Source organism: Durio zibethinus, chromosome 21 (genome assembly GCF_047325235.1).
Source record: "Durio zibethinus cultivar Kanyao isolate XHJ-2024 chromosome 21, ASM4732523v1, whole genome shotgun sequence".
Lineage (NCBI taxonomy): Eukaryota > Viridiplantae > Streptophyta > Magnoliopsida > Malvales > Malvaceae > Durio > Durio zibethinus.
Window position 1 is genome coordinate 8,664,676 of NC_143182.1, and position 22,325 is coordinate 8,687,000.

The window sequence follows — 22,325 nt, forward strand, 5'->3', positions numbered from 1 at the left end:
CACCGGCATTGCATTGGTGTAATCAGGACATAGAATCAACGAACAGTCAATGATAAACCATAATGAAACATATAACCAACGAATTGCTATAACCTAATGGAAAAGTGGATGATATGGAACTGACTTAAAAATGAGAAACGGGGTAGCCGTCATGGAAAGCTAAGATTCATAATAGGTTAGGGAAAAAGGATGCCTTTTAAATGATACAGCTGTCTAATCTTTTAATGTTTACTGCAGTATTTTTTATTTCTACATTTCGAGTATTTGACAAACACCTTCTACCCCTCTCTCATGTACATACATCTTATTCATCCAAATCTATTTGCCATATTGCAGAACCGAATTCTAATCTTTCCATAACATTCTACTTAACTTCCATCATTTACTTCAGCGTTTTACATTACATGACTGTTAATATTAGAAATATTCCAAATATTTCCTGATTGTTGAAACCTCAAAATGACATCCAATATCAACATAATTGTTCTTTGGATTATTATCCAATCCGCTGCTAGTGCAGTGCAAACGCTCCACAAGCAGGATTGTTTGATGCAATGCTTCCGTTTAACAAAATGGACATAGAATTAGGAAGTTAACCTAACCGCTAAGTAAGGCATGAAAATTGAACAACCCCTTGAAGAGCTTTTGTGTTCTAATATTGTTGTATAAGATAATGATGTATATTCTTTTATGACTAAGTCCTAAAGGATGATAGGAAAAGAATAACGAAGAAAAGTTTGAATACAAAGTCTTGACAACTAATGCAGATGTCTTACACTTCCAAAGATCCATTTCCCAGTAAGACAGCCAGATAGCCCATCCGTTGGTTGCATTTAGAATCATTTATATCATAAGGCTTCCATTTTACATCCCAAGCAACTTTTCCATTGTGAGCTAGAAAGAGGACAGCTCTTGGCAGTGCAATGTCACCTGGAATAGAAGAACCGGGGCTGAACTCGAACGAATTACTATCTAAAAGATTATTCGGCACAGTAGCATCCTGCCCAGAGTTGTAACAAATTTGTTGGTTTATTGTCAATGAAGATTCTGTTTCTTCATTTTGAGTCAATAATGGGAGGCATTTACCATCACTAATAGTTTTTGCTCGTGCCTTACTTTTCAATTTTCTACTTTCCACAGATGTATTAGGGGCTGCATCAGATGAAAATGCTGCCTCTTTGTCACCTTTTTGTTTTTTATGATGATTCTTATCTGAAACATTTTCTTGCGTATTTCCAGGAGCGTTGTCTATTGCAACTGGCTCAAACGAACCTTCTGGGTACTGAACAGGAAGAGGTTGGAAAGGCTCGTCATTCTAATTGCTGTTAGGAGATTCACCAATTGATTTGTTTGTAGGTCTAGCTGTTGGCCTCTTAACCTGATCTAGTTGAGATTCAACTATTGGTTTCTTTCCAGGTCTTCCTCTAGGCCTCTTTGACGAGCTCTCCCCCATGGCCTTTGTATTTTGAGATCTCCGTTTTGGCTTTTTCTTTAACAGAGGAGCTTCTTCCTCATTCACCCCAACATTTAGCATACACCATATTTGAATGATGCCTCTACCAGTAAGTGGGGTGCCCATCTTGTGATAATAAGATTCAGGAGGATGAGCAGCGACAGCAATGAACTGGGAAAAAGAAGGCAAAAAAAGAAAAAGACAAAACAAGGACAGCCTCGCAAGATTGCAGCATTAAGATGGTGATAATTATTATTAAAAATCCTACTTATTAAGCATGCAGGCAATATTTTAAACCACTGTTTCAGAACAAATCTAGGCTTTTGTCTCTTTCATTTGAAATAACCAAGTAGATAGAGGTTTGGGCTATAATGATAAATTGAAGGTGGAATACACGAAAAAAAAAAAAAAAGAATAAAAGGTTCCCAGAAGTGGGTTAGGGATTTGGGAGGGGAGAAGTGGGGAAGTACCTCACATTTGACAGGACTGTTAGGATTCTCATGAACTCTAGGACACCATTAATCTAATGCCCAAACAGACCCTCCAACATACATCACGAAGTCCTTGCTGCAAGATGATTGTACTTTAATCATGTCATTCAATAAATGTATAAAACATACCATTTTGCAGCGGTGTTGGCTTCACAAATAAAAATATTTGGGTGCCCATACACAGATCTTAAATAAGAGGAGCAATAATAACACCAAGTTCTTATCTTATAACATGTATATGCATCACAGATCAACAAGAGCAAACACCATCCATAACATGTTGTTCATAAGAGTTAAAATTTTTTAAACAAAGGAGGAATCCTGTAGGATAGCAGAACTTTTATGGTCAAGAATAAAACTAAGACCTTTTCCAAACCCACAGTACACCATCCTTTTACCACCTAAACCCAATAACATTGGAAACTGAAATTGCTCAAACCAAAATCCAATCTAACATGGATTCTGGAGATGCATTACTTACTCGTAGTCCTTCCTGCTGCTTCCATAAGAAAAAAAGAAAGAAAAAAAAGAAAAAAAAAACAACAATGAGTATTAACAGAATATTATGCTATAACAAGTAAAAACTATTCCAGAAGATTTATGCAGTCATTGAACATTCCTCCATGTGAGGGACCCAAAATAAAAAGATTTTCTTTCACCTTGGGAACAGTTGCTGATGAAAACTGAGGCAAGTTTATGCCACCAGAAACATCTTTACCCGGTGAGTCTCCTAGTTCGCTAGCAAACCCAATGATCCTCGGTTCATAATTAAAATGCCTCCATTCCCTAAAAGCATGTTTAATAGTAAATTAAGAACTTGTACATATCTATATTGGACAGATAAAACTAACATAAAAAAAAAAAAAATACCCGACGTACATCAGCAAAGTCAATTCAATCGCATTTGGAAGTTCTAAATGCACAAAGATGAGCATAAAGTTACCTTAAGAAAGTGATTGAAGAAGAGAATCTCCGGATATCAGTTTCATCGAGACCATCAATCTTGGGTTCTTCACAAATCTAGAGATTGTATCCATTACCCTAAAATGTTTCTCGATTGAATAACCAAATATAGAGAACCTAACTCCAGAATCACCATTAAATGGTGGTTCTTCCATTTTTCTGTTTCTTTTTTCCTACATGTAACACATCTGTTCGTCAATCACTCAAATATGAGACATATAATGCTAGAGAAGTTTTTTTTTTTTTCTGTTAGTAGGAGAACAAACGTCCGTATAAAGGAAAGAAAGACAGCGGAATTAGAACCTACGTCCATAAGTCTTTTTTAAAATCTCTTAATCATTACATCAAAAGAAAAGACATATAATGTTAGAGAGTTGATTATAAGAAATAAAACGTAAACTATAACTGAATGCTAAATTTGATACTTTAACTTAAAAAAAAATTCAATTCAAAAAATTGTTGGAGCCTAACTCTGAGTTGCAATCAACAATATAACTTAATTTAAACAAAATAAATGTAATATGGAACATCACATTTAATAATAATTACGACGCATTAACTTGAAATTCTTTCTAAACCTTTTTCATCAGTAAACTTAAGTTTTTCCCTCTTAACCAAAAACAACAAAAAATAAAATAAAATAAAATCCATGAATTTCACATATTTTTCCTCTCAAAATTTCGTGACCCAAACATACCAGTAGGCAACGATAATTAGCTCAGATGACCTGATTTTATTTCAAAGCAGACAGATAATATATGTGCCTCTAAATGATGAAAATTAAAGGCATAATAATATTATATTTAAAGACAAATATGATTTATGCCTTAAATCCATTATTTTAAAAATTAATATTTATGTGTAGCTTATTCTTTGCCTTTAATTATTGGTTTTGTTGTAGTGTATAAAAAATAATGTATATTATAATTTGAGTTATAATCGACTAAGTTTGGGCTTTGAATGCTAGTCTCAAGTTTCAATTTACATTTTAAAAGAACTCGAAGACGTCAAAGGATAGAATATGGGGCAGGTAGAATATTTTTCTTTTTTATTCTCAAATTTTTATATTATATTAATTCTTATATCTATATTCAATGAGAATTTTAAATTTATTCACATTTTTACCTACGAAAATATTTAATTGATGCAAATAATTCTTATACTCTTAGCTTTTTTAAAAAATAAATTTTACCTTTTAATTTATTTTAATTTTTATCTTACATATTCATATAATTTTTTTATAAATATATTAATATATATTTAAAATAAAATATATGTTAATTTTAATTAATCTAAAATAAAATTTTATATTATTTAATAATAAATTTATTTACTAAATATATAGGCAACGGGTACAAAATATGTGCTATATTACTTGTCTCTATCCTTGTATCAAATAAAAAATTTAAAATCATATTTATCCCATTCTTAGAATTTAATACCCATTTTAATCCCATTGGGTAAAAAGTTGGATTTTCTATCTGATATGGATAAAATTAATATCCTTAAATGAGTTTAATGTTTTACACAAATCTATTTAATGGGTTTAATATTTTTGTTTAAACCTTCAAAAATATTGAATGAGCCCTCAAAACTTGAATGGATAACTTGACCATTGGATAAATCTATCAAAATATTTAACATTTTTATAAATGTAAAACAAAACAAAAACAAAAATAATCGTAAATATAATTTGAGTTTAAATTTATAAATAATATGGATGGTAGTACTTACAAGAGTAAGGATACAGTTATAATGGTGTAAATTTTACATTTTTTTTATATCAAAATTAAATTTATGTATTAAAATAATATTTAATCTCAACCACTTTGATCTAATAATAATAAAAAAAAAAATGTAAAACTTATATTAACACAAGTGGATCGCTCATCTTACCTATAATGGTATACAATGAAAGACTCTCTCTAAATTTTTAATTATCCACTTGATATTTTGCAAATAAATTTGTTGAACTTCAAAATTCCTTCACTGAATAAGGAAATAATCCAATTGAATTGCATTCAATTTACATTCATTGAATATGAATGGTACAACAAAACCAAGTCCTAATCCCCATTTCTTATCGAATTAACCTATTTACTTGCCGTCAAAGACTTTTTTTGTATTAGAAATTTTCGAAAAGAAGTTGACAAATTTCACAAGTAAGACATTAAAAGACATTAAATAAAGATTTAATTGAAAAAAATAAAAATAAAAAATAGAAAGACATGATGATTTGTTTGGAGTAAGATGATGGGTTTATAGCATTCAAAAATTCAGTTTGATAATTACTCATGATGACGAGTAAAAAAAATGTTTGGTAGGTTTCTCCTTTATATAGTTATCTTATAGAAATGTCAAGTAATCTGTAAGCTTCCATATAAAGTAGGCAGGTTTCTCTTTTATCTAGTTATCTTATAGAAATGTCAAGTAATCTGTAACCTTCCATATAAAGTAGGTAGGTCTCCCTTTTATCTAGTTATCTTATAGAAATGTCAAGTAATCTATAAACTTGCATATAAGGTTTTGATTGTGAGATTGATATAATAAATTCAAATAAATAATATAATCAAAATATTCTATTTCTAAAATGAACCTGCCCTGTTTTAAGAGAAATGGCCAATTAATTGAACTATAGAAGGCAACCAAATCGACTTACTCTTTTCCTTTCATGCATGAATCTAAGACTATTGCTATCTATATAAGAGACTTGTGATCAGATCACTAACATGCAAGTAAATTATAACAATCGCTTTTATTATTTTTTTTAGTGAATATATGATAAGAAGTTCATTAAAACTTCCAATTATTTACAAGAAGAAATACAAAGATATGGCTATGGAAAAGAGGTTTTCTCCTTTTGCAATTTCTTATTCATATTATTGTTTCAGACATATATATATTTCATGATGATTTTACTGTTGGATTTTCTTTTTTAGTAGTCATCAACCTAATTAATAAATAAATATGGAATTGGACAGGTTCTTCTTCGGTCTTCTCATTGCAGCTATAGTAAGTGCAATCAGAGCAGGTGATGTTAGTTTTGATAAGAATTATCACGTCACATGGGGAAACTCTCATGTGACTTCTCTAAACCAAGGAAGAGAAATTCATCTTTTAATGGATAATACTTCAGGTTCGATACATGAAAACAACTAACTTATACATTTGCATGCATGTATAAACGTATTTAAAAAAGACACGTGCATATATATAATCACTCGTAGCTAAACTTTTAATATATGAAAATGTAAATTAAAAAACAAAGAATCACTAATGGTGGTTATATGAATGCAGGGGCTGGGTTCCAGTCCAATGTCGGGTATGCTTCAGGGTTTTTCCAAATGAAAATAAAGACACCCAACAAGGATTCTACTGGAGCTGTTACAACTTTTTATGTACATATATCTTTTTCTGTACTTTAAAAAAAAATTCCTGTCTTCTCTAACATGTATTAGTTAAAGTATAATTTAATGAACATTTTGGTGGGTTGATGGCATGTATGCAGTTGACCTCAAATCCACAAAACACAGGAAACCATGACGAGCTAGATTTTGAGTTTTTGGGTAGCAAGGGTCCTCCTTTTACATTGCAAACAAATGTTTTCGCTAATGATAGAGGAGGCCGAGAGCAAAGGATTCATCTTTGGTTTGATCCCACTGCTGATTTTCATACTTACGGAATTCTTTGGAATCAGCATCAAATAGTGTAAGCAAAAACTATTCTCTTTAAACTAATTTGATTCTAATTTAACTAGTTACAACATTGCTTTGAAGTCCTTGGTTTTATGTTTTGTGCAGGGTTCATGCATGGAAATTAACATTTCTAATTTAAGTCTCTTAAAAATAATTTGATTCTTTAACCCTAGTTTTCTTGCCTTTTCAGGTTTTATGTGGATAATACACCCATAAGAGTTTTCAAGAACAATACAAATATCGGAGTAAATTATCCTTCACAACAATTAGTGATTCAAGGAAGCCTATGGAATGGAGAAGGTTGGGCATCGGGTGGAAGAAAAATTGATTGGAGTCAAGCTCCATTTATAGCCAGTTTTCAAGGGTTCAACGTGGATGGTTGTCAATTCCACGACACTGCGACCAAAGCGCAATGCTATAATTCTAACTTGTGGTGGAGTGGAAACAAATATTTGGAACTAGACCCTGCTCAGCACAAAGCATTACAGTATGCAAGAACCAAGTACATGTTTCAAGACTACTGCACTTCTCCAAGTGGGAGGTACCATAAAGAATGCGGAAGTAATAAATAAATGAAGAGATAAATATGTAAAAATTTCTGCTTAGTTGGATTGTTTTATATGCAATATATAGATAGCAAATAAATTAGAATATTTTAATTAAAAAATTATAAACATTGGTATTCTTATCCTTGTACAAAAATGGAAATTATCATGTTTATGCCCTTTAAAAAAAAAACAAAATAATAAATAAACCAAACAAATGTCAAATTTGTTGGGTATTTCAATTTCAAAGTCAATCCCAAAGTTGCTTTTCCAATCACAAATGAGAATGACGTCAAGCCCATCCTTCTGGGCCCACAATGCGGTGCTATAAAGGCACTTTCACGGAGTTGGGTATCTTCTCCATGATGGTTGGATCCGACAAGCCACAATTTATGAACTTTGTTAGAAGGAAAGGGTCGTTCAATAAATTGGTAAGTGAGGTAAACGATCAATTCAAAGCCTATCCAATAAAAGATTTTATATTTCGTTCAAAAAAATTTATAAAAATACTTAGAGCACCAAAACTAAAAAGCGCACATGAACATGTGGAGGTTAGAAAAGTTCTTTCTTGCACTGCTGTGCAACATGTTTGTCTTTGTTTTCCCACGCTTCCAACTTTCTCTTCTGAAGCCCAACCCGTTTTTGTTATTTTCCAAAGATGAACCTTTAGGTACTCTCTCTCAGCCTTGCTGTTCCAATGTAAAAGGAGTCTCCTCCTATATATAAAATGCTTATTTGATTTGGTTTGCGCAACCGTGTCACCCTCAAAATGATTTTATATTGATTCGGTTGGCTTTAATTTGATGCCATCGTCATAGCACATGGAAATCGATTTATTTGTGTTTAGTCATACATTTACCATTCGTGAAGAATTCAACTTTCTTGGTTGTTTTTTTAATTTAAAGCCAAATTAATCTCGAGATTGTTTCTGACGTCTGGATTAATTAGACTCATACAAATACAATTTATTGCGTTTGTTTGTTTCAAGAGTGATAAAATAGGTTTATATGCACCAAAAATCAAAATGTTTTTTTTATATACTCAACTTTTATTCCTAAAGTAAATAATCGGTAAACTTGATTCAAACTTTGAAAAACTGATTTAATTCATTAAATTTAAAATCCAACCTAATTTAATTTGATTAAAAAAATCATCGATATAAATCTATTTAACTCAATTTTAAAATAACTCTCAAGTTTAAATTCAAAGTAACTTAAAATTGAGATGATTTAAACTTAAAAACAAATCAAAATGATTCAATCCAAACTCACTTAATTACCATACCTCTTTAGGATCTTTTGAACTTTGTGACTTCAAACTTGGGGGTTGTTAATTCTTCAAGTTAAGGAAAAAGAAACAGATTAATGTGTTAGTCCTCCACAATCATTTGTAGTTTGAAGTTGCTTCCAATTGTTCAAAGCAGTGCTAGATAGAATACGTGTAAGAGGTTTGTTGTATGCGGATAACAATGAAGAAGTCAATAGCGTGTAAGGAAGTTGGATCAAATGGTGATACCTTATACTTTTCTTTTCTTTTTTGGCTTTTTTCATGGATAGATCTTAGTTGGGAAGCTGGCAGATCAAAACATCGATCCCTATATAAACTCACTAAATGATAATGCAGTCGTTACTAAAGATATGGAAATGCAATATTTTTCCTTGCAGCTATGTTTACTTTCATCAATATTTTTCCTTCTTGGCTGCTGCAGCCTGTTTGCAAACACTACTGATATTGTTAGATTTGATGAAAACTATGAAATTACATGGGGAAGTGATCATGTTTTGTCTTTAAATCAAGGAAGTGAAATTCAGCTCTCAATGGATATCTCTTCCGGTTATCTTCTTTCTCTTCTAACACTCGCTTTAATAGCTATAAATATACATAACATTATGCATGCCTTTTTTTTAAAAAAAAAAAAAAGAAAAACAGGCATTTATGTTTTATTTTGACTTAGTTGAAAATTTTGTTACATGGTTTATACCATCTTAGAGAATCTTTTATTTTTCTTAGAAATCTTAAACGTCAATATAATATTTATATGATACGTTTGTAGAATATTGAATTTTTAATTTTAATAATCAAAATTCAATTTTTAATAACTTTAAATTAATATATAAATAAATTTAAACCCTAATCATTAAAAATAAGAATATAATACTATATTAATAGATAATATCGTTGGTATCACTTATAAAGGATTGATTTAATCCACCGTTCTATCTTGACGTGTGGAATATTGAGGTGTTTTAAAATGTGGTGGAATTATAAAAAAAAAAAACCAATTACCAAATAAAACTTTGTGATATTCTTACTATATTTAACTTCTTCATTTTTTTTTTTATCACTATCGTTTATTGAAGAAATTATAAACAATCAATTACAGGAGCTGGGTTTGAGTCGAAGCTGAGTTATGGTAGTGGATTTTTTCATTTGAGGATAAAGCTACCCAATAAGGATTCTGCTGGAGTTGTTACTGCTTTTTACGTAAAATATCTTTCATTTCTGTTTAATTTCCTCTTGAATTTACCAATATTCTTATTGATTATTTGTAATGAAAATTAACAGCTGACATCAAAAGGCAAGAGGCATGACGAGCTGGATTTTGAGTTCTTAGGTAATAGAGAAGGCAAGCCGATTAGCTTGCAAACCAATGTGTTCGCAGATGGTGTTGGGAATAGAGAGCAAAGGTTTCTTCTCTGGTTTGATCCTACTGCAGATTTCCACAATTACCAAATTCTTTGGAACCAACACCAAATTATGTACGAATAATCTCCCCTTCCCCTTTTTCTGCATTGCATGCCTTAATTACTATGATTATTTTCGCACCAATAATTCTGCAAAAATATATCTTTTTGAATTCAAAATTTAACTCAATTAATTCATGTACTTATTTTAAAAAAATAAAATCTAATAAATTTAATATTCAACTTTGAACATCTATAAATTTTATTTATCGTCAAATTATGCTTATCACTTACTGTATGATCATATTTAAAGCATATGTATCTTTTAGTTAAATATGACAAGAATCTCTTCTCATTGCACTGAATTGCGGACACTATATATATAACTATATGTATAGGTATATTTATGCATATGGATTCCTGTGTTTACAGATTCTATGTGGACGACATCCCGATCAGGGTGTTCAAGAACAATGAAGATATTGGAGTTGTGTACCCGTCAAAGCCGATGAAAATAGAAGCAAGCTTGTGGGATGGAGATAGCTGGGCAACCGATGGAGGCCGAACAAAGACTAATTGGAGCATGGCACCCTTCAAAGCCCATTTCCAAGGATTTGATATAAGTGGTTGCTCAATAATTCAGAACTCAAGCAATATTCAACAGTGTTTTTCTCCCAATTATTGGTGGAATTCAGAGAAATATAGGAAGTTAGATTCCAAGCAACAAGGAGAACTGCAAAATGTAAGAAAGGAATACATGAACTATGACTATTGTTCGGATAGGCCTAGATACCCTGTTCCTCCTCCGGAGTGCCTTCATCAATAGAGTTCATGATCATGGGTTAATTTAAGTTGCTATATTAAATAATAATGCAGCTGATGTAATAAAAGAAAATGTTAAATTGTTCCACTTTATAAAATTATTATAGTTACTTTTTAATACTTTTTGAGTGATGAGTTATTTAAAAATCAAGTAATATAAAATCTAAGGTGTAATTTAGTTGATTTGAAATAACATTCAAATTATAATATTTATAATTTTTTAATAATGTATTTACCTCTTTTGATTTATATATGTATTTAATAATGCATATTTACCCATGAGTTAGGAAGTAGATTTTTATTACATTATCTTCCATGAATTAGGAACTAGAATAGTTAGTAACAGCATAAGGTGACCATTTCTCTCTTCTAACACTCACGCTTGAAATGATCAAGTTCCAATAAATTAACACAAAATACTTAATTTTGGTTTTGATTTGATTGCTTATTCTCTTTTATTATATTTTTTCCATAAAATAAAATTAGACATATTGATGAAGAGAAATGATAAGAAATTCATTGCAATTATCAAGCAATAATAAAAATTAAGGCAATATAATAAAATGATAAAATTTAAAATTTCAGGCATATAAATTTAATTACATTAATTCATATAATTATATAATATATTTGAGATTTAAATTTTTATATTTATAAATTTTTATTGTCGTTTATAAAAAGAAAAATAAAATTTCACCGGCCAATATGTTTTTATTATCCTAAAATCGAATGGGCTTACAAAGCCCAATCCACAATCCAAGATCTGCATCTGTGATTGGCCGAAGAAAAGAGAATAATTAAAATGAAAAAAGTCTTCACTGATCAGGTATTTTATTGAAAGTTCTGGGGACCGGTAGCTCACATGGCGGATTTCGTATATAAAGCAGCATAGTTTCAGTTTGCTAAGAAAACCCAGTAATGGCCCTTCTTCAAAGACCATTTTTTGTGCTACTTCTTGTACTAACTCATCAATTCATGCAATATTGGATTGCTTTTGGATCGGTCAATGAGGAAGGCCAGAAACAAGAAGAAGAATTCAATGAGGAACTACTATTGAAGCCGTTGCCAGATCGCAAAGTATTGGCCCATTTCCATTTTCAAAGCTCTGCCCCTCCTTCCACATCTAATGGCCGTCACCACCACATATTTCCTAAAGCCATTTCTCAATTGGTACTTTTTTATTATTTTATTTTATTTTTTCTTTTGGGTCACCGAGTTATCTTGGGTTTTTTTTTTTGGGTATTTATGTTCTTTCATGTTGGTTTTGTTTAAATGGAGTTAGAGAAAAGTTAGCTTAGCCAAGTCCAAGTGGCTTTCTTCAGTTTCTGAATCTATTGGTAACTTAGAAAGGTGGTAGAAAAACCCAAGACTTGAAATCTTTCCTTTACTCTTCATACATTTATAAGCAAAATATTTAATCATTGCGTGGTGTAAAGAGGATTTTGGGTTTACTTGCTTTTGGTCTGCTTTTGTCTGTATGTTGATTTTTTAGGCTTAAGGATCAGGTTAAGTAAGGAGTAAGGGCTATGGACTGGAGTTGTCAACTCAGGTTGAGTCAATTTAAGTAGTTAGTAGACTGCATCAAGTTACCAAATAATCGGGATTTAAAATTTCGATTTATTAGCTTTTGTTTCATGATGAAAGATCGATGCATTATATTTGAGGTTAAATCTTATCATTATTATCTTTGGAGCACTCAGTTTGGCCTGAGTCAATTAAGGTAGGTCATACTGGTTCTCTCCTTTTTTTAAAGCCTTCTATTAGCTTATATACTTAAAAAATATCATTCAGCCTATATCTGCATTTTCCTAATCAAGTTATGATTAATTCATTATTTTCTGCATTCATAAATATACATGAGAATGAAATGTTCTTATGAACTCATCCAACCTTTTCAGCAATGTTATGGCTGACATGAAGTACTAAATTGGCTAGAAGTTTACCTGAAAAATATTACGCACGAATTGTGTATGTCTTGCATTAATTTGTCTATCTCTCTTTGTGTAAGGTAAAGATAAGAGTCTTGATAAACTTCCTTTTGTAGATTTTAAGAAATTAACAACAAAGATAAGTAGCTTTGTTGTAGGTATTAAAAGATTAACAATTACTCTAGTTGTTTTTATATAGGGACACTGGCCCTCCCTTGTACCCAAAAAAAATTAACAATTAAGGTAAGTCTTTGCAGTATTTGAAAACAGTGCATGACGATGAATATATTTGAACAGGTTCAGAAATTTCGAGTTAAGGAAATGGAGCTGTCTTTCACACAAGGTCGCTGGAACTATGAAAGCTGGGGTGGATTTGATCCCATACCAAGCAGCAATGCAAAGCCCCCTGGAGTTGAGTTATGGGCTGTCTTTGATGTCCCACAACATCAGATTGATGCTTCCTGGCAGAATTTAACACACACTCTCTCAGGTCTTTTTTGTGCCTCAATCAACTTCCTAGAGTCTACTACAACTTATTCTGCCCCAGAATGGAGTTTTCCACCCGCTTCAGGCAATCTGAGGTATGGTACATTGCCCCGTGAAGCTGTTTGCACAGAGAATTTAACTCCATGGCTGAAGTTGCTTCCTTGTCGGGACAAAGCTGGGATTGCTGTGTTACTGGATAGGCCATCAATTTACCGAGGATTTTATCATTCTCAGCGGTTGCATTTGACCTCAACTGGATCTGGTTCAGAGGGGATGGTTTCGGGCATCATATTAGAACAGACACTTACAGTTGTACTCCAGCCTAATAGTCAAAGGGCCGGTATGGCCTATGCTAGTGAAAGACATATTCAACCAAGCTGGTCTCTTACTTCAATTTTTGGGAAACAAGTTAGTGGAACATGTGTTCTTGCCAAGTCTAGTAATGTGTATCTTCTGCTTGACAGGGGCTTAGTTGCCGAACTAGAGCATCTACATAAAGAAAATGAAAAGTCTGCAGAAAATGGTTTTACCTCACAGAATTTTTGGACTAAGCCCAGCTTTGAGTTGTCTGCTGATCCAGACAGGATATTTATAGAAGAAAACAGTTTGCATAGCAAGGGCTCATCTGTTCTGTACAAGTTCCAAGTTGAGAAATACAGTGAATCTGAGCCATTTGATTTGAGCCTTACTTGGAAGATTCCTGTAGTTTGGTTGAGTCAACAAGCACCGTTACATGCTAGTAGGTTTTTGATGGGAAGTGGGAATGAGAGGGGTGCCATTGCCATTTCCTTAAAATCTACACAATTGAGTGAGGGATTCATGGGTGCTAATGCTGATGATGAAAGGTGTGACTTGCAAGTCAATGTTTTTCAAGTTGTGCCTTGGTATGTCAAGGTCTATTTCCATTCTCTGCAAGTGTTTGTTAATCAACAACCTAAGGCTATTTCAGATATTATTGAGAAGATACATGTTTCACCTTCCAAAGACAAAGTGTCTCCTGGCGTGATGGAGATGGTTCTGAAACTTCCTTGCAAAGTGAACTCAGCTGCTTTAACCATAGAGTTTGATAAGGTATGCTTTTCATTATGTCTATTTAGCTATTAGTTGATAGTTTTATAAATTCTATTCAATCAACACAAGTTATTTGTTTTACATGAGAAGTGAATTTGTTATTAAGGATTTGTTAAAACTTCTACTGTGGTCTGTAAAGGTAAGATGTTAGGCTAAGTAATATCAGCACTAAGTATTGGTGAGTTCTGCTGCTGCGTTGTAGTCCAATTTTTTTGCTTAAGACAGAAAATCTGTTTGTGTAAAAGCTACATCTGATAAAGTAGCCATATAAGATAGCAAATTGAATACCCTGAGTATACCTAATACTGACAGTCAGTGTATCTGAATTCAGACTTTGTCCATAAATGTTTGGAAGTTTGAACAAAAACCAATTAACTAATTCCATTTGATACAGGCAATCCTGAAACTTCTACCTATCCCAATCTATAGATTCTCAACCCACTGTTTAGTCCTTGAGCTGGATGCATAGGATGAATCCCACCGATACCTTCAAATTATATAATCTTTGCCTATGAAAAAAAAGGATAAATATTGCAGAAACTGCTGCTTCATTATAAAATGGAAAAGTAGCTGCTATCCTGATATACCACTATCAATCTAAGACATTCTCTGCTTTTGGATAATGACTATCTGTTTTGATGAAATTAATTATTTTGAACTGAAACAAAAATAGCATGCTTCTTGCTTGATGAATGATGACTTTAGTATGATTTCTGCTTCTTGGGGTATTGTTGATTAGTTGATCCTCTATTTTGATATGTCTGAATAGGGTTTTTTACATATTGATGAATACCCCCCTGATGCTAATCAAGGATTTGACATACCATCAGCTATTATAAGCTTTCCCAACTTCCATGCAAGCATGATTTTTCTCAAAGATGACTCTGTGAACAAGTCACCCTTGTTGTCAAAGTTTCAGGTATTAACCTCTTGATATTTCTAGTTCTAAACATGATCAATTTGTATTCTTCTTCTCATTTGATATTGACTTGATTTGTCATGCAGGAAAAGAGTCCTGTAATGTCTTACACAGAAGCATTACTGGTACCTTTGACAACTCCTGATTTTAGCATGCCTTACAATGTTATCACAATCACGTGTACAGTGTTTGCATTGTATTTTGGATCGTTGCTTAATGTACTCCGAAGGCGTGTTGCTGAGGAGGAGAGATTTCTTAAAGAAAAAGGTAAATTTATTTCATGAAATAGGTCATTATCAGTTCTCTTGAGAATGTGGTTTTTTTAATTATGGTTTTAAATCGTAACATTAATCTCTTATATTATCATGGCAATAGCCCTTTTTGTGTAGTTAGTCAATACCACACAAGTCCAATTTGTCAAGTTCAATGCAAACTTTGGTAACATCTAGTAACAGCCATGTCTATCAGTATATCTAAGTACTTAACCTCATGGTCAGATGAGCAGGTTTGGAGGTGAACCTGAAATGAAAGGTGTTATACTTCACTTGTAGCTAATCGATCTTGAATATTTGGTCCTTTTAATAGTACTAGCTTCTAGTTTCTTGTTCTGATCTGGGATCTCTCTCTATCTTTCTGGTTGGCAATAGGGATATTCTCTCTCTCTCTCTCTCTCTCTCTCTCTCTCTCTCTTCTTTGTTTTGATTTTTCTTTAACAGGCTTTCATATTTGTTGGGAGAATGCAGGTTTATTACATAATTTGTAGTTCCTCAGAACATCAATAAAAGGTCTTTAAGGATTGCATACTTGGTAGTGTACAAAGATTGGACTTTATTAAAAATCTGAAGTAAAAGTAGAAAACCACAATTTTTAATTTTTGCAGCTGAGTTCAGCTTTACTTTGTATGCTCTTGATTTGCTTTAAGATGAAATAGGCAGTTGAGGTCTGATATCTTCTAAACGTCCATCTTCATTAATTTTCCTCTCCCTGTCATTTCTAAAGAATATTGGTTGGAAAGGTAAATATTGGTTGGAAAGGTAAAGGAAGATCAGGAGCAGCCACCAGAAACCAAAATTTATGTGGTTTGGTTATTTAATTACATTATATATGGTCTGGCAAACCAGTGCTCATGTTTTGATTGCAGCTTTTGATGATTTAACTATCTCATCTTCCCTCAAACTGATATTTACCTTTTATTGTTCTGCTTGCAGCTGCCAAGAAAACTGGTCGGCTATCTCTGCTGCTATCGAAGTTGTCTGCCAAGCTTAGAGGTAGACAATGGGAACCTCCTTCTTCACCCCCAGCTTCATCATCCTTCATTAACGCTAAATTAGTATTCAAAGTCATACTGGTAGCTGGACTTGCTGTAGGTTGGCAATACTTTTTTTCATGAAGTTAAAAATATAGAGTTTTTCAGTACACAATATGAGCAGAACGACAGAATACTGAACCTCAGAATTTGTGAAAAGATCATGTTCTTCCAAAATCCTATGTGACTCAATTTTGTATCATTTTGAGCTACTCATAATATTCTTTTACTTTTTGAAATTTGACTAACCTTTGTTTCACATATCTATTCTCATCTGCATAAGGTCATTGAATTTCGAGCTCCTTTGGTTTAAAGGCTTGTATAAAGATATACTGGTACGAAAAGGAAAATTGATCAATTGTCATTTTTAGCATGTCTGCTATGGTTATTTCTTGAGGCTGTTCCTCACATTGCTGAAGTTTAACCCCTAATAATTTCTTTTCTCATCATTCATAAAGTGGCCATTAAGCTCAACCGTTGTGGGTCTAGCCCGAATGCTCGAGTATCGAACCAAGGTCCTGTTTCTGGCCATCCCATGCCACGAATCGAACTAACTTCGATACCGAAGGACAGAAAAGCTTGATTGATCTTGGCTTGTCTCTGCTATCACCAGACATCCATTTCAATCTCTCTTTTTAGCGTTTCTTCCTTTAGCTCTAGAAGCTTTGTTGCATGGGTACAGATTTTTTCTTTTTCATTTTGTATTTGATAATCTTACGCTAGTTTGCTTCTAACTTCCGCCGACTTCTGGAGCTTAACCACTTAAGGCTGTGACATGGCCCAGTTTACTTGCCTTACACATGGATCATGAAAAACGAAGGGATTAAAAATAGAGGTCTCAAACTATTGCGGGTATGTTTGTGTCACAGTCCTCACATGAAATCAAAAATCTCACATCGGTTAAGTATTAAAATTAATCTTGAGATATAAAAATAAGTTATGAAATATTTTTTATGAAATAAAATTATAAAATCAAATAGATTAAAGCGGATAATATTTTACAAAAGTATGAATTGTGACAAGTAAATTGATTTAAAATATTGAATGTGTGCATATTCAAGTCTTAGAGTCGGACGAGTCTAGAGGTTGAGTTTCGACTTGTGACAAGTGATATCAGAATTAATTTTGAGAGTACTAACAATGTACCATCAAGGACGATGAATCCTCATTAGAGTGAAAGAAGATGTCACAGTTCTGAAATGAAGTCAGAAATCTCAAATAGATTGAGTATTAAAATTGATTTTGAGATATTACGAATTTGAACAGATAATATATACATTCAAATCATTATCAACAGAAAAATAACTTTTTTTATTAACAGAAACATAAGATGAATAATAGATACATTCAAATCATTATCAACAGAAAAAGAATTTTCTTTATTGACAGAAACAGAAGATGAACAGGAAAATATCGATTCTGATGATTGAGTCAAAATTTTGAAATTTTTATTCAATATAGTTATAACTAATCCCGACAATCAAACAATTATAAAAAAATCTAATGAAATAAAAGAAATAAGTAAAGAAATTCCTCGATGGTCATACAAACTACTCGACATTTTCGAACAACACCATAGAGAAGGCGAGGAACACAGGGCAACAGATTATGCAATTCGTTCAAGAATCTTTCGGTACGCAATAATTTTTTCTAAGAAGGAGTTAAATGATGATTTTATTATACTAAACGATATACTTGTGACAAGTGATATCAAAATCAATTCTGATAGTACTAACGATGTACCACCGAGGACGATGAACCCTCATTAAAGTGAAAGAGGATGTCACAATTCTAAAGTGAAATTAGAAATCTCAAATGGATTGAGTATTTGAATTGGTTTTGAGATATAAGGGTTTATATTTTTTTTTTTTTAAGATAAAATTGTGAGGTTAGATAAGTCAAAATGGATAATATTAGGATTGGCATCAGGTCGGATTCGAGGCGGATTTTGCTCACCCCGAACTCGATCTTACCCGAAATTTTTTTTTTTTTTTCATACCCGAACTCGAACTCAACCCGATATTATATAAATCGTATCTAACCTGACCCAAAATTAATAAAATATTATTTTTTAAATATAAATATTTAAAAATATCATTATATAAATATATATATATAATTTTAAAAATAATTAAAAAATTATTTTTATATATATCGGGTCGGGTAGGGTCGGGTTTGCCTAAAATTCGACCCCGACTTTTTCTTCATGCCACCCGACCCGACCCTACACGATACCCGATTTTCAAAAAAAAAAAACCGACCCTAAAAGGTCGGGTCAGACAGGATTCTCGTCGGATATGAATTTTTTTAACTTTTTTAGACAATATCTTATAAAAATATAAATCATAGCAAATAAATTAATTTAAAATATCAAATAAATACATGTTCAGATCTTAAAATTACATTAGTTTGGAGGTTAAAGTTTCGGCCGTAACATTTGTAGGTGCTTGGAACGAAGGTTCTTTGCGTGTGAGCTAATACCGAGGGCGACCCAAAGATATATAAAGAGAGGGAATCAAATTATTGCCAAAGAAAAAGGCAAGAAGCAAAGGGAATGATCCAAACCCGAAATTGCCATGGCTTTCCAATGCTTGGAATACTTATAGAATCCTCATTCACAAACCAATTTCTGCACTTTTCAACGGTTAAATTGTTGGGTTTTCTTCCAAGAATCCCTTTTTTCATATAAACCCCATTTCTTGTCATTTTTCCCTTCATATCACGATCCTAACCTTTCTTGGATCTTGTCTTCGATGCAGCCCCAACAAGGTATGTTTCATTCATGCAGTTTAATTTAATTTTTGGAATTTATCATTTACTACTCTTTTCATTATACAATAGAAATTCCTGTTATGGTAGTAAAAATGAAATCGCTTGAAGAACTTGAACCATTGGGATTCCCACGGGACCGAGCAGTTCGGGCACTTCATTATTCAGGTGAGCTTTTGAATGCAAAATGTGATGCATTTACAATATTTATTCAAAAAATATGTGCTTTACTTTCCCATGTAATTTATTTTCAAGGTTAAGGATATAGTTTGTCTGATGTCTTCTTCTAGAGCTATTGTGAACCTATATGTATATTTTATTAACATGAATCTTTCTGAACTGCGCAGGTAATACTACCATTAAGGCTGCTGTAAATTGGCTCATTGATCATGAGAACGATGCAGAAATTGACCAGATGCCCTTGGTAGGGTTTTCACCTTCTTGATAGTGTTTCCTTCGTACCATTTTATTGGACTTTTCATAGGTAACACATCCCATTAGATGAGTACTTGGTTTTAGGTTTTCAATCTTAATCTTATAAAATGCAGTTGTTTTACGCCTTTTTTAAAAAAGTAACATAGGAATGTTCATTTACATAAATCATGACTCAGAGCAAGCTGAGAAAAAGTTTAGCCTATTGAAGGATGAAACCGACTCTCTTTGAAAGTTTTAAAAATTGTTAAAAACAATTTGTTGCTTTGTAGTGTATGCATTAGGCAAAGATGTATGGTTCCCATCCAAACCAGCCTCTCTTCCCACACCATAATCAGCTATTTAGTTTATTTTTCTTTTCTCTAGTTTCTCCTTGCCATGTTACTAGGTTCTAGGTTCCAGATATATTCTTGAAATTTTTACTAGTATCTTTTAGCTTCAATTTCATAGGTCTCATTGCTACATTTCATGAAAGAAGTATCCGATTTGGTTCATATATCGATATATTTTGCATGGAAGGGCTTGAAAATCTTCAGTTTTTATTTTGAATCCTTTGTCACAAGAATTTCTTCTCACAAGAATTTCTTCTCTTTGTTCAATTAAATCCAGGTGGCTCTAAACATGGATATCGAGTCCCCTCAGCCATCTGATATCACAGAAGCAATACAAATTAAAGAACAGGAACTAAGGTTTGACTTCAACAATCCCTTCGTGAAGAAAGCTCTTACACCCTTTCATGACTGTTAAGCTTTCCTATTTGATTGTCTTCCCTCAGCATCTATAACTACCCCTTTATGTTTTGATGCTTTATTCTATCTTGATTTTGACTTTGTTAAGACTCATACTACCCTTTTCAACCTGTTCCTTTTCATGCTCATTAAGCTGCTCACTCTTAGGGACTGAGTTCGCAAAAAGAAAGAAGAAGAAGAAAAGAAAAGTGAAAGTGAAAGGGAGAAGGTGTTGTTTAATCATTGATTTTGTTGGTTTTACCACTGTTTGCATCTAAGGCATTTTAGTTAGTATAACCTACCTTCTACACCTTTTGCAGGAAAGAATTCGGGCAGGTAAAGAACTGCTTGAAGCAAAGAGAATTGCAGAGGAAAATGAACGACAACGGTTTGTTTTAATACTCCATACATATGATCTTTCTATGCAGAAATTTTGTGCCTTATATCTCCTCTACTTTCTTAAAGCAATGACACCATTCCTTATCAATTTCTCGATGCATATTTATCAGCCTTTTAGCCTTGCGAAAAGCAGAGAAGGAGGAAGAGAAAAGGGTAAGGGAAAAAGTGCTTCAGCAGTTAGAAGTGGATAAGGTCTTTTCTAATTCTTACTATTTTCTGACCAAAAAGGGGTACATAAATTCTTACTATGTTATTTTGAATCTCATTATGTTCTTGAAACTGCATGTGATTCTAACAGTTCTTATAACTTCACAGTTAGAAAGAAAACGAGCACTTGGATTGCCACTTGAAAGCTGAGCTGTGAAACCATCTGGACCTATTATACAAGAAAAAAAGGTTATATATATCTTTCAAATAGTATCTCAAAACACAAGGAAACTGTATTTTATGGAGAATATAAGAGATCTTATTGGGCTTGATCCTGTTAAAGTTGCAGAATTCCTTGCCTGTCGAGTCTGTTAAAAAGGCTGACCGCATGAGAGAATGTCTAAGGTCTCTGAAGCGCACTTACAGGGTAAGCAATTTCTTAACTCATTGTTTTCATAGCTAATTGAACAGAACAACTAATAGCCTATATATGTTAGAATTGTCTTCATGTGTATGAAAATGTAAATCTGGAAACCAGATTATGTCATTGAATTTAGTAAATTACGGATAATCCTTCTAGACAACACTGATGCAACTAGAATTTTTAGAAACCTTTAATGAGGTGAATTGTCTTTATCCACACCTGCTTAACTAGTGTCACTGCTTGGTTTGAAAGCAATTTTAAATCCATTTTCTTATTAACTCACAGAACTTTAATCTTGAAAATATCCATACTAATTGCAGGTACACATATTTTAAGCTCTACAATCCCCCCCCCCCCCCCCCCCCCCAAGAGTCTGATAGAATTCCTACTTCCATTTTTATATTTTGCAGGCTTAAACAACATTGTCCGTTTTATGTACTCTGTCTAGTAAATTTTACTTTAATCAACATGATTCTCTGGTTAATTTTATTCCAGGGTGATAATGCCAGAGTTAAAAGGGCATTCCAAACCCTGTTGATTTATGTCGGAAATGTTGCAAGGAGTCCGGATGAGGAAAAGTTCAGGAAGATTCGACTTAGTAATTCCAGGTAAGGTGCCTTTTTAATTGGTGTCATTATCTGATTGAAGTGTGCGGAGACCTTCTCTATGTATGTATCAGTATTTTTTTGATGATGATGCACTTTTCTTCTGATCAGGAAAGGGTTGGAAGCCTGAAAGGAGGGATTGAGTTTCTTGAGCTTTGTGGGTTTGAGAGAAGTGAAGGGAACGACTTCTTGGTTTTTCCTCGTGACAATGTTGATATAGAATTGCTTAACTCAGCTGGTTCTCTGTTAAAATCTGCAATTACAAATCCCTTCTTTGGTCTTCTTGAACAGATAATAGAAGACTAGCGTTGTAATATCAGGTTTAATGGACATTAGTTGAGTGTGAATGCTGAGAGGGTGACCATAAATGAATAAAAGATTGGAATGTATAGCAAAACTTCTAGTAACTTTCATGTGTCTCAGTGTTTACTAATGTTGCACAAAGCAATTGCTCTGCA

General features: G+C 32.8%; 3 protein-coding genes and 1 pseudogene across 4 annotated transcripts; all 4 read left to right on the top strand.

The window, feature by feature from the left end:
- The first annotated feature begins 5,598 nt into the window (after positions 1-5,598).
- Positions 5,599-7,396, top strand: LOC111305423 (putative xyloglucan endotransglucosylase/hydrolase protein 1). Its single transcript, XM_022902962.2, has 5 exons — positions 5,599-5,756; positions 5,889-6,043; positions 6,205-6,305; positions 6,416-6,615; positions 6,793-7,396. The coding sequence occupies exons 1-5, from the start codon at positions 5,686-5,688 to the stop codon at positions 7,172-7,174; spliced, it is 909 nt and encodes a 302-aa protein (XP_022758697.2). The 5' UTR covers positions 5,599-5,685; the 3' UTR covers positions 7,175-7,396.
- A 1,379-nt stretch (positions 7,397-8,775) lies between these two features.
- LOC111305422 (xyloglucan endotransglucosylase/hydrolase protein 2-like) lies at positions 8,776-10,771 on the top strand. Its single transcript, XM_022902961.2, has 4 exons — positions 8,776-8,980; positions 9,531-9,631; positions 9,713-9,906; positions 10,264-10,771. The coding sequence occupies exons 1-4, from the start codon at positions 8,785-8,787 to the stop codon at positions 10,655-10,657; spliced, it is 885 nt and encodes a 294-aa protein (XP_022758696.2). The 5' UTR covers positions 8,776-8,784; the 3' UTR covers positions 10,658-10,771.
- Positions 10,772-11,463: 692 nt separating this feature from the next.
- LOC111305420 (uncharacterized) lies at positions 11,464-16,624 on the top strand. The gene is made up of 5 exons (XM_022902955.2): positions 11,464-11,823; positions 12,879-14,138; positions 14,908-15,057; positions 15,144-15,324; positions 16,266-16,624. Exons 1-5 carry the CDS (start codon positions 11,572-11,574, stop codon positions 16,445-16,447), a joined length of 2,025 nt encoding a protein of 674 aa, XP_022758690.1. The 5' UTR covers positions 11,464-11,571; the 3' UTR covers positions 16,448-16,624.
- Positions 16,625-18,972: 2,348 nt separating this feature from the next.
- On the top strand, positions 18,973-22,274 carry LOC111305425 (uncharacterized; annotated as a pseudogene). The gene is made up of 11 exons (XR_016331056.1): positions 18,973-19,132; positions 19,205-19,300; positions 19,480-19,556; positions 20,174-20,253; positions 20,461-20,521; positions 20,613-20,680; positions 20,802-20,883; positions 21,007-21,087; positions 21,188-21,265; positions 21,758-21,872; positions 21,974-22,274. The product of XR_016331056.1 is annotated as an uncharacterized LOC111305425 (transcript).
- Positions 22,275-22,325: the final 51 nt, after the last annotated feature.